General features: G+C 30.4%; 1 protein-coding gene across 1 annotated transcript; it reads right to left on the bottom strand.

The window, feature by feature from the left end:
* Positions 1–6,548: 6,548 nt before the first annotated feature.
* LOC110731185 (RING-H2 finger protein ATL74-like) lies at positions 6,549–7,817 on the bottom strand. Its single transcript, XM_021911016.1, has one exon. The coding sequence runs from the start codon at positions 7,420–7,422 to the stop codon at positions 6,763–6,765; it is 660 nt and encodes a 219-aa protein (XP_021766708.1). The 5' UTR covers positions 7,423–7,817; the 3' UTR covers positions 6,549–6,762.
* Positions 7,818–13,493: the final 5,676 nt, after the last annotated feature.

Genomic DNA, 13,493 nt, shown 5'->3' with positions numbered 1-13,493 from the left:
TCTCGAAGTCTAGACTGATGCCAATTCAAGTCTCTTAAGAATTAAGATCAGCTGCTGCTGTTATGGATGTTGTGCATGCACATCTGCTGCAAATGAAATCTTAGAATATTGCTATGAGTCCGAGTTTCAACATCATATCCTGTGAATCCTTGCAGAGAGTAGCAGCAAAGGTGATCGGGCGGTCCTTAAGACTGAAGCCATAGGTCAGCCGCATAGTTTCAAACAGCAGCATCACAATTGACAAGGTCCCTTGACTGACTTCCTGAACTCCATAATTCCGTTTATTATGCAGGTACCATTTAATTTACTTTGTCCTAATTAAGAAATACACTAGACTTACTAAAATGCTAAATGATCAAGTTACATAACAAATTAAGTATGTACGTAGGTACCTTTGAAATTTATAATTAATTAATTAAAGAAATTTAATTTTTAAGAGTTTTAAGTTTTTTGTTTTTTTTTTTGACAAAGGTTAAAAACATCAAACCAAAATTAAATTACACATTACTATTAAAGCAAATTAAATGAGTTGCTGCTTCTCCTGCAGTATGGTGAGCCATGTGCACGCGTTGTCTATCTGCCTTGTAAATACCGCATTGATGAAAGGACGAACCTTGGTGTTGAATCTTTCTTAAAAGTCACAGGATATTGATGTCGCCACCTCCATCACCTCGTAATAAAGTGACAAGATTACAAGAATTTGAATATACCAAAAGCGAATGGATATTAGCATTTACAGTTGAGTATATAGTATATGACAATTTATTTTGTGTAGTGATTGTTAAATAAAATTGATGTTATTATTAAGAAATAGTAGGTATAAGGTATGCATTGATGATTAAAATGACCTTCACGTAGTCACACGCTTGAGTATAAATGTTAAGATCATTGAAATAACTTTGTGACACGCACTATAAGTGCGTTTCTATCTATTTCACTAAGATTTTCTTTAATTATTAGTGATTGTATTTCTTGCAAGTCTTTGAGGTAGTTTGTATTAATTGTTGATTAGTACGCAAACTAGGGTAAATTCTATCGTAACTAGAATAAAACAATCAAGAGTGGTTTTAAACTCGAGATATGTTACATATCAACATGGTAGACTAGTAGAATAACTCAAAAATAGGGATATCGTTCTTAGCGAATATGCTAATTAAATACAGATTAATTACCCCCAAGAAAAGTACAGAGTAATTATTGGTTAGCTAGAGCAACTAACTCCAATGGTAAACTGATAAGTAAATTAGTTTGTTATGGCATATAATCTTTGTAACTAGTTTGTATCCCAATGGTTAGTTATTAGCTTGTAATTTATCTAAGCCATAATTTCTTAATTAGCTTAAAAATTTAATTTTATATATTAATATATCATCAAGCTCTCTTTTTAGCAAGTTTTTACACAAACAAATTAGCTCGACCAAGCTAATTAATTTCATTTTTTAGCTCTAATGATCAAGCTATTAGCCAGGAAATTAAATTTTCCAAATTACAAACAAGTCTCTAGCTATAACGATTGGAGATACTTTAGCTGAGGAATAATTTAATTGTGTGACCAAGTTTATGGTTTACTATCATTTAAGAAGAAGCTACTCTTGTAAATCTACCTTTTGAAATTTGATGGGATACCTTTGTTTCAAATTATTTTAACGACTTGACATAAAATGTGATGAGAAAATGTCTAATCGTTGCAAATAATTTGAAACGGAGGTAGTATTAGTGATAGTAGATTAAGCAGTGGTGGGAGCCCCAGTTAATCTTCAAAATAAACAAAAATCGTTTATCTAGTGACAATACTGTATAATAAATCAACAAAATATCACAGTCAGCATGACATTTTCGTAAATAAATCAACATTTATGTAGGCCGTATTTAATAAAAGTTGTTAACTTATACAGAAATGCCACTAGATAATACTTTTTGTTTATCATGAAGATCAACTTGTATATGCTCAATAAATTGAGTGATTTCTTGTACGTTTTTTTTTTAAGACTTCTTAATGGATGACCTAAGATGTCAATCAAACTAGCTTAGGATTATAAATTTTATAAATCACATATTCTTCCAATCCATCTCTTATTAATTATTCCCCATGCATAACTTGTTCCATTTCTGTAATGGCATGTTACTTTCTCTCTACTTAATTATGGCAAGTTACTTTCTCTCTACTTTATTTTAGGTCTTTCAACCAATCTTCACTTTCTTTGAAGTTGTTCATTTGTTCATGGGGAAAGAATTAAGACATAACATCCAATTCAATTCGGTATACACCTGATCCAAAAATTTGATAAACTAAATTAGTTGACATCTATCGTCATAATAAACCGTGGCTATAGATAGGACATAAGAGTGACTAATAGTACTAGCATTCTGCCTTCATTAACGTGTACGGGTATCAGATGATCAACTAAGAAATAATTAATGTAGGTCGCACATTTTTATTAAGAAAACTACGTTACTCTATATGAAATGCTTTAAAACGTAAGGTCATTGTCATTGATGCTCCGTGGTATGATTATGTACTGAGATTACTAACTTGGTCAATTAAATGATTCATTTAGCTGGTAGATATGAATTAATAAGAGGTGGTCCATAATATATTTTATTTATTAATGAACGTTCATTTAATTTTTGGACATGAATTACGTGTCCAATTTTGCCTTTTTCACTCGAATTGTATTTATATCAACACGAAAGAATACTTTCCAGTAGCTCCTTGGGTACTTTTCATAGTACTTCTTTCATTTCTGTTTAGCTTGTATTTATTCACCCGATTTTATTTATTTTATATTTTTTGGACTAATTTAAATTTGTTAAAAGTGAAAACTTATACACTGTAGAATTATTCTAAGGAAAAAGCTAACGAACTTCTCGAGAGTATTGGATAAGATAATTAAAAGTAGAATATTAAATTATTTAAAATGAATATTAATTACACCGATTGTCATGTCATTTTAGCATGCATTCCCAAATTAATACTATTTTAGAAAATATTATAAATGCTTATCTAACGCCTCGGGAACGTTCGTTAGCAATATCCTTATTCTAATTGTACGTATACTGTATTAAACTTAGAAACACTAATCAATTAATCCTTACACAAACTTATTTTTCCCTAGTTTATCTTATTTAAAGTTGCAATAATTTATCACGGAATACGAAATAGCTCTTATTTAAATTTATTTTTCCTGAAATAAGTGGAAATAAGAACATTGAAATACTTTTTTTAACACTATTCACATATGAATCTTGCTAATAAACGCCCCGAAGCGTTAGATAAGGGATTAATATATTACTTAAAATAATATTAAGTTCGGAATGCATGACAAAATCACGCATCGATCGGGTGTAATTAATGTTAATTTTACTATAATATTTCCACATTTAGTTCTCTTATCTAACGCCCCCGAGCGCTCATTAGCTTTTGCCTTCACATATTTTACTGTAATATCTTTGAATTTTAATGGTTTATATTTAAGAAAAAAACATATATTTGCCTTTAATGCATGGTTACTCTTCATAATTTTATAATTATAATTAAATTGTTGATAACTAAAGATATCAATAGTTGAAGTCTGGAACTAATATAAAAAGTAGATTTATTTATTATAATATGTAAAAATAGATACAAGTACACTATTTATTTAATTTGGCACTTGATCTTTCTCCTCCGAACAATTGTGAAACCTTGCATCGGCCACACCCATGCTGAATGCTACATTGCCTACATACTATCCAAGCTATAATTAAGTTGAAGTTTTTTGGCATATGAGAAGAAGACACATACATCCATTAATGAAGATGGTGAGATGCATCAAAATCTATGTCTTAAACTTGAGGGTTTTGGAGTTTTATATGTCTAGTATGGGTCATTCATAAGTACACCTCTAAAAATTTAAAATTGACTAAACATGATATCCAATCTGAATTACCCGATCTCAACGTATGTGGCTCTAAATTTAATCCAACTATTATTTGATTAATACAAGTGTATCATAATAGTATAATTAATTTAATAGTTTATCACACGATTAAGAGAATGAGTTTACATCAAACTTGAATGTGACTCAAATGGACAAAAATAAAATAAACTTATCGCTAAAAATTTAGAATTACAAGTTTGCTCCAAATTGGTGTCGAATGACTCATTTGCCATCATAAGAAATTTTAAGAGATAGAATTATTAAATAATTTTTTCTTGAAACAAAAACTATTGAATGATTTTGTTCCTGCAGGTCCATATAATCTCTAAATAAATCAAATTTTGATAGTCGCGTGATAAAATCCTAATTATTACCCATGTGCAACAAATAATTCATTTTAATAACTTGTATAATTTTATAATAAATGTATATAGGTCCTATTTTAATTTGCTCACCTTACATTCATTTATTTCCAGAAAATAAATTCAGATAAAGTTTGATAATTTGAGGAAAAAAGTTCAAAAACTCTTCGGATAATAGAATGAGGTTGTAAAAAAGTTTCACCAATAATGTGGTCGTCTAACAACTATATATAATGTCTTAAATCTTTTGAGGCTAACATGCTAATTTCAGTTGATAATCAGTAACAACTTGGACTTCTTTGTCATCACGTGACTAGGTTAATTAGTTCAAACTTGGATTGTGTCAATTGAACCAATCAAGTCTAAAGTACACTTTATAAGATAGTAAACAATATCAAAGTACAATCAAAATTGAGTAGTAGCAATTGCTAGCGGTAAAATCTACTCGTTCTCATCAATATTACCTCCCCTCAATTGGAACAAATTGCACATCTATCTTGAGCCCTGTCTAAGTCCTTGACGGACAAGATTTTCAAGATCATGCAATAATTACTCGTAATGGCAGTTATCGATGAAATAAACATTTTCTAATCTTCGAGTCGACTAGATTGATCTAACTGTCAAAGCCAGCCCATTGGTGAGGCTAATTGGCTATATGCATGCAAGTGTGCAACAAAATTCTGTTCTTGAATGACATGACTACTAAATTGATTTATAATTTTATTTTTAAAATTATCAGTGTCAAACTACAGATCTACTTTTGTATCCTATATATTCTACAATATACACTAAAAATCCTACAAATGAATATAAAATCATAAAGATCAAAATTTAATAGAGATAAATTGGTGACCACTAGTTTAAACCATATTTCTGTGGGCCAAAAGATGTCAAGTATGTGACAAACTCACAGAAAACTTGCATATTCCAAAGTTGTCAATTGTATCTCCAACTGCCAAATTCAATTATCTCAACAGCTTGGACATGGACCCACTACTATCTAATTACTCCACTAATGTGTATTTAATCAATTATTGTTAGTAGCTCTAACTTAATTAATAACACATCCCAAAAATGAGTAAAACGGAAGAAGTATACTTTGCCTATATATAAAAGTTGTTGAAAAGCTGTATACTCTAATTTTTACGTTTAAGATCAAAATTGTGTAGAATATGCGTGTTGCAATGCTAATTGCTTGTTATGTGTTTGAATTTCAAGTAGGTACAACGCACCCCTTACACCTACAAAGAGTTATATATTGGTTTGTGGTATATTGATTGACTTCCTGTGTTTTCACATAAATATTTCGTACATCATTCAGTATTGAACATAAATTTTTCACTATAAAATTCCCTTTAATATTAAAAACATACTAAAACATAATAATATGAAACTCTTTTAAAATGCGAATTAAAGAACATATACTTCGTATATTTTACGAATACATAATTGTAAACATAAACATGGAAAAAATAATTCATAATATAGAGAAACATTTAGAGATAAAGTGAACATATACTTTAATCAAATGCCTATTGCAAAACTATTCCTTTAGAATATATGAAAAGCCATTATTGTACTTGTACATAATAGAGTGCTTCTCTCACCAGTCACTATCTCACCCAACCCATCTGTATCTATGAAAAGGTTAGTTTTTCAAATGTTCACTTCGAAGTTAAAAGACTAACAAATTGCGTAATTTAATGTATTTTTACCCTCTAATGTGACAACATAACCAAATTATTTAAATAATGGGATACGTTGAGAAAACTACACAAGAAAGAGAAAAATTTATGAATTTTCGTCGGTAAACAAAAATTTGAATATGAATCTCTATATATATAATGGACCCAAATGCAAATATCCAAAACGAGTCAGTTATAACTCTATTAAAGTTTTTTGTGATCGTAATATGTCGGGATGATTCTCTTCTATTATTGAACCATCACATTACCGGATTGTAATTGAAGAGAACTATAATATCTATTTTCAAAAACACCTCTCCAATTATTCTCTCAATAACCTAACAAGAGAATTCTGATTGAGTCATCGACCTACAAAATAAAACTACTATATGAAGTATAGTTATACATACCAATTATTGTACTCCAATCCATACATTGTTTCATGTATTACAACTTTCCATTTTATGTACAAAACAAATTTAGTGTTGCTTATATCAAGCATCCAAAATTCTCAAGGAGTAACAAAGCTAAAAAAAAATAAAACACAAAAGGAAATGAAACACCAAATAGAAGATGAAAGATGATAGTCAAAAGAAGGAAAATGGTTGTACCTTCCAAAATGGCATCTCAACAAAAAAAAGACTGGTGTAATTGATCAATTTGACTTAGCTATCTTAGCTAAGCTTCTCCCTCTTTTTGTAATACATAACAATCTAACTTTCTTTTTACAGGACCACTAATTTTTTCCACCAATACACAAAACATAAACAAAAAAAAATCACAATTAATACTAACTCAACTCCCACCACTCACCTCAACCACCACGTGGTCCTGTCTGTCACTGCTATCGCCACCGTCACGTGGCGGTGGCGCTGGTAGGCCACCCCCTTCGTTTATTATGTCCCCTCCTGCTGCCTTCGACGTAGAGCCAATAGTCTCTAGTAACGAGTGGCGGCAGTTGGGGCACGACGAGTGGGACCCAAGCCACGTGTCAATACACGACACGTGGAACTTATGGTTACACTTAGGGAGCACTCTCACTTTATCCCCATCAATAAACTCCCCTAGACAAATGGGGCACTCTGTGTCATCGCTTGGATCCATACTCATGTTTGATGACCCTCCTTTATTCCCGTCTGCCCCATAGACGGCAACAGGTATTTTCTTTAACGCGCTTTTTTTAAGCCCAGTGGCTGACATCCGTGCGGCAGCCTGTTCCGCGGTCTCCATCCCGAACCGTGGCCCACACCTTAAAACACACCGTACCATAGAGTTCAACCCTAAAGCACATATCAAAGCACACAACAAAGCAGCCAAGATGATCACCATGTTGGTGTCAAAGTTAGCTTGAGTCAGCTGAGTATCCATATTCGATGGTGCTCCCGTCCGGTTATTCGTCGTAGTCGGTGCCGCTACTGCCATCTCCGACAACTTCCGGTGCATCATCATAGCCATATTTAACAAGAGAGAACTTAACAAGGAGAGAAATGGATAAGCTAAGCTAAGCTAAGCAAAGGGAGATAACAATAGAGGTGTAATATAAAAAAGGCCAAAAAAAAAGGGGTTGTATGTGTATTTGTAAGGTAGTATAGTTGAAAGGTTGGTTAATTGTTATCCAAATTGGGGACCAAGAGGCTAGTTTTTGTAGGTATGATTAGATGATTCCCTTAAAATTTGGGGTAGTAGTTCTATTTTCTCTAGAAAGTGAAAATTCTTGAAAAAAATTATAGGAGGAATAATTTAAATTTATAGTATGAGATTTTTTGGTTTACCTACGTTTGTTTGTTTTGATGTCAAGTGGTACGGTTATACTTGTGGTTACTAGAATATTTAAAAGTTGATGAAAGCTAGAATGCTACCAATATTAATTAATTATTGTGAGTAGTAGACAATTGATTTTCTATCTAAAAAACAATTATGATGTATTCAAATTGGAGTATAAAACAGTAGTCCTTTAGGCTGTATATAAGCATTAAATGCATTTCAATAGTTACGCGACGTCTGAAATATGATGACAACACGTATATATTAGTCGGTGTTAATAATACGGAGGATTAATTTTTTCTTTATTTCTATTTTCTTATACATCGTAGTAAGGGATGCTTATACAGAGTGATTTGAGTATTAATCTTTTCTTTATTTCTATTTTCTTATAAAAATTCTATGGTAGTCATCCTTAGAATGACTACCATAATACTTAATTTTTTATTGACTGATATTTGATTTATTTTTATGTTAAAATTAATTATAAATGTTTTTTCTTTTAAAATCAACCATAGAATCATTGATTACTCTTTTTTAATTAAAACAATGGATGTCAATTAATTTTTTATTTTTAACAAAACAATTTATTTATCAAGATGATGAAATTAGTAAAAGACACAAGTAGAGTGTGACCTCCTTTATGCTGGGAAAAGGGCGGGTTAGATGGGGTAATATTACCAAACTTTTGGTCCCTCTTTGTTTTTGTGGAGAAGGTGTGGAGTGATTTAAGCAGTTGAGGACATATGAAGGACGGACTATGCAAGAATAAAGTGAACGTGTGATACAATTTTATTATTTTAATTAAAGCGATACAGTTTAAAGGTTTAGACAATAACAAGTGTATAGGCGTTGATTCTTGTTAGCAAATTAGTAGACATTTTGCGTAAATTTGGCATACAATAATTGTTCTTATGCTTTCAGTTATATACGAAAATGGAATTTAAACTGATATGTTCTTTTACATTCTTTATTGGTGACAAAGTTGACTTATGGCAATACTTAAATAAATAGCTTGTTATTCAATTTCTTGTATCACAAGAGCAAAGCTGAAAAAAGGAGAGAAGAGCGGGAGGAAAAACAAATGTGAAGTTGTGGGTAAAAAAATTTGATTAAGAACATAAAAAATACTTTGAGATTTTTGACACAATTTATCACCAATACTAAGGTTTTTTTTTTTTATAACTTTTTATTTATTTATTTATTTCTTTTTAAATTCGAAGTTATAGGAAATTTGGGATTTATAAAACAATTTAATAGAGTTTGTTTTCTTAATTGATGATAAACCGTCGAACTAATAAAATTCCTGTAAAACTGTGTACTTATATAGTTATATATATGTACGTATATTCTTGTTTGTAACTTTGCTTCGCATGTTAGATTTTTTTTTGACAATAAATTTTTAAGGCCAACTCTTAACAAAATAGAAGTATAATGAGATTTAGATGATTTTTTTTTAGGAGCTGACATTTGTTTTTTTTGTAAAATAATTTTTAATGTTTCATGATAATTTATTTTAAATTCGTGTAGACTATCTCTCCCGTTTGTAGTTGTTGTAATTGAAGCCTATGATTCTAAGAAGGATTTGGAGCTATGTGACAAGATTGACAACATTCAATATTTATAACTCTCCTAATTTTATTTATTTAGTTTTAAAGAAAGAAACTTCCACTTACAAAAATCCAAAGAGTCTTGCTTGATTTTTAGAAGGGAACATCTTGGAAAGTTAAGTGGGGGATATTATTCAATTTTCACAAATTTATTCTGGGTCTCAGATCAGAATTAAAAAGCTTGAATCTACAAGTATTTTATTAGATTATCCCAAAACTTTTTAAGAAATTTTGTAAGAGATTCTTCAACATCTGTTAAGTGTTAACTTTCATAGCTCCATATTGGACCGTATCTATCAACTAAGAAAAATAATGATATAATTGGTTATAAGTATTTTTCTAAGATTATATTTTATATGCTTAGAACGAAGGCACAAAATATTATACAACTTTAGTTACATTTCCAACTTAGAGCTCCAATTCAGTTAAGGTCTTACAAAACTAATTACCATATTTTTTTTTTGAGACAACTAATTACAGTACCATATAATTAACCATAACATGTTATTATATATATGTAATATGTATTGCTCTTTTATAATTAGTTTAAATTTCTTTATGATGTTCATGGGGAGATCATGCAATGAAATTGGGAAGCAACCACTATTATTATATATACAAAGGTTCATTTTCTATATATCGGCGTCGTATTAAAACTAACATAATCTAATACTCTATATTATTAGATACATACTCTAATACTCTATATTATTAGATGGTCAATATTTTCTTCAATAATTTATTAGTGTAGTACGGATTATGTCCTTTCTGTTGATTATTGAGCATTTGAGCTTAGATGAAAATCTTTATATTATCGAATGTACGAAAATGAGGAGATCGTGCTCTCTAGATCTATCATTTGATAAGAACATTTTCCATGTATGAGATATGGATTAAGCATCTTTTTGTTTCGGTTGCTTTCAAACCTAGTCATCGAAATTATACTTTATTTTATTCTAGATTTTAAATACTAGAATACCAAACCTTAACTCCTACCTCTTGGAATTATTGTTCCTCTTGAAGTAACAAGAGTAGAACTTTCTTGTTAGGCTAGCTATAGTAATAAAGTATATAATATAGAAGATAATAATAATAATAATAATGTACAAAAAGAAATACTTAGTGGGAAACTAGGTGAATTAAACCTACCTTAATTATCTCATATTGACTGATTAATTAGTGACTTTTTGCCACATCATTAGAGATGAGTATTACGAGTAGGGACAAATATAAAATATCATCATTAGAAAGTTAATTTTTTTATTATAAGAAAGTTTAAAATTATTGATTACATAAATATCTTCCAAGAACCTTTTTGCTTTAGTTATCATTGTTGAGACTTGAGATCTTTCATAGCAAATTGAAATACGCCAGCAGTATACTTTTTTCCCTTTTAAAGTGAATTTATATTATTGCATAATTTGGTTGGATTTTCTATTGATTTCATAGTACTTATACATTTCGAATAATGAAGTTGCACCGTACCATTTCTCTTTTTTAGAGGTCAAATTTAGAAACTTTGACTGTATATTTAGGTATATATAGTCTTGTGAAAACTTCTCAATATAAATTTTTAAATATCAACTTTATATATATAATCATTATGAAACGGAGGAAATATATCATATACATATATGTATAGTGTAGTAGGTAGGGAGCCATGGATTGGGATCGTCATTATAGTAACTATTTCTAAGCCATGCCAGTACGCATGCCCCTTGCATTCTTTCTTACTACCCAATACTTCAATCTATATGAACTCCTTATGTATTTTTTGTGCGATCAAAAGTAAAGTGGTACAAAGTTTCAGAAGCAGAGTAGCAGAAAAAACAGTAGAGTGAGCACGAAATGTTTACTAATCAAACAATATATATATAGGCAATACGTAATTTACTAATTTATATATTGAGACGAAAAGAGTATATACCATAATGTGTACGGTTTTATAAAGAATTGAATTTGTTTTCATAAGTGATCATTAAGGCTTTCAACGTCAATTCAAATTGGAATTAGCTAGTTGGTCTTATCTTTTGCCAAACAAATATGGAGAATCAATTATGTTAGATACACCACTTCTACCAAAAAATTTAAGTACTAAGTAACGCATTATCATGTGTTTATTTTACACGATCTTAATCATATATAATTTTAAACCAATGCAGTCTAAAAGTTATACGGACTACCTTTCTCCATTATTTTCTATTTAAACTTTTTAATTAGGATTGTCCATTTCTATATGCAATTTAGCTAACTTTTGGGTAAAGCTTAAACACAATTAGACAAATAAAGTTAAAATATACACACATCAAGTAGGTCAAGTAGCTCTAATCAAGCTGAATTAGTTTATGTTCGATCATTATTACAAGATGTGTAATTTCAATATGATGTAAATCCTGTACATAAAAAAAAAAAAAGTAATCGTACCCCAACTATTATTGGCTTGGAGTGAATAATGAGCTCATAAGTACGTTATATCTTGTATGTACTCAAAACAAAATGAAAAGCCTTTTAATTGTAAGTGTATTGGTGTAAGAATTGTGTTATTAATTACGCACTTATATAATATATATATAAGAGAAGAGAGTCAATGCCTTTAATTTCTTGTTTAATTTAATACGAAGTAGTATGTTTAGATTAATAAAGTCTACTTATCTGTACCCAAATACTTAAAGATAATATAATAATTAAGGAACAAAAAGTGTGTCATACAAAAATAGATGAAGAAATCATGGAGTAGAAGAGTACCAAAAACAAGAATCATGAGGCCAATCATAACATATAATTGCATACAAATATAGATGATAAACAATGATGTTGAGAAGATTTAAGAAGGTCCATGTGACATAGGCAAACTAGTTATTACTAAGTTACAAAAATGGTTTAGTCAGTGATAAAAGGGAGAATTCATTGCAATGGGTCCGACCTTTATTAACCCCTACTATTATAAGTCATGTGATCGAGCCATGAGACATAAGACGCATCTGCCCGTGACTCATCAGACCCACGTCCTATAGGGGTTTAATTCCGGCATTGCGCCCTTTCATGTGTGCCTTCGTTTGGTGTAAGAGTACTACGGTGTACTTCCAATAGGTGGTGGCTCCTGGTGGTGTATGTTGTACCCGATAATCAGACTTGACACGTGTTCAATACGGTATCGGACACTTCAAATGATGTGTCCTATATTATTATTTTCAGGATGTTTGTAATATACGTAGTATATTGAGATTTTGAGTGGCTTTGATGCATGATTGGTAAAATTTTGGGGGTTGAATTCAATATTGGCAATTAAATTTCGTTCACATCATATCATATTAGATTTAAAATAATAAAGAGAGAACAAAAAAAAAAAGTAAGTGAAATAAAAAGATACACGTCTACACTATATATCCTTAAAATCGAGAAGACATTGCATAACTCATGGCTATCAACCCATCATCGTTAGTTCGTTATGTATGTAGAAAAACTAATTATTATCCTTAATGTATTGTAAATTTTAAATAAGTTAAATTTTAAAAAATTAAGTGAATATAAAGTTTATGGGATCACATCTTCATATCTTTTTATCTGTTTTAGAACTACTTAGGTTACCATAGTTTTGTACATTTACCTTCAAAACTATAGGATAGTCTACCAGACTACTCGTACTAGCTGTGTCTACCAATTATACAAAGTACAGTATATAGCAAGGTTGACTTAATTACCTGTAATATTTTTCTATAATAGTCGTATTAATTTTTATTGAATTTTCTTAGGGGAGAACGAGAAAGAATGAATCGGCAAATCAATACGTCATCTCTTTTTGATAGACACCTTTAACCATTAATATTTCTTGTTTTGGGCAAATTGGACGTTCTAGAACTTTTCCAAAGAACCCGCGATGAAATTCAGGATTTGAAGGATCAACAACGGCAACTCTTCTAGTAGGTAATTTGATGATGGATGGTATGAGCATCTACAGGTCTTGTCTTGTGGTCACATTGATCCTTAGGCATTAGTGCCAAATAATGTATATTTGAGTGTAATAGGAGGATTGTTTGTGAGATTAATCCGTTTTGACAAGAGAATTACCTCCTTTACCTTTTGTCTCTAACTCTCAAAAGTCAAAAGGGGTATATATGAGTATGCATGACAGCTCCTAGTCCAAATTTAAGTGAA

The sequence above is a fragment of the Chenopodium quinoa genome, unplaced genomic scaffold (assembly GCF_001683475.1).
Source record: "Chenopodium quinoa cultivar QQ74 unplaced genomic scaffold, ASM168347v1, whole genome shotgun sequence".
Lineage (NCBI taxonomy): Eukaryota > Viridiplantae > Streptophyta > Magnoliopsida > Caryophyllales > Amaranthaceae > Chenopodium > Chenopodium quinoa.
This window is presented reverse-complemented; position numbering and strand designations above follow the sequence as displayed.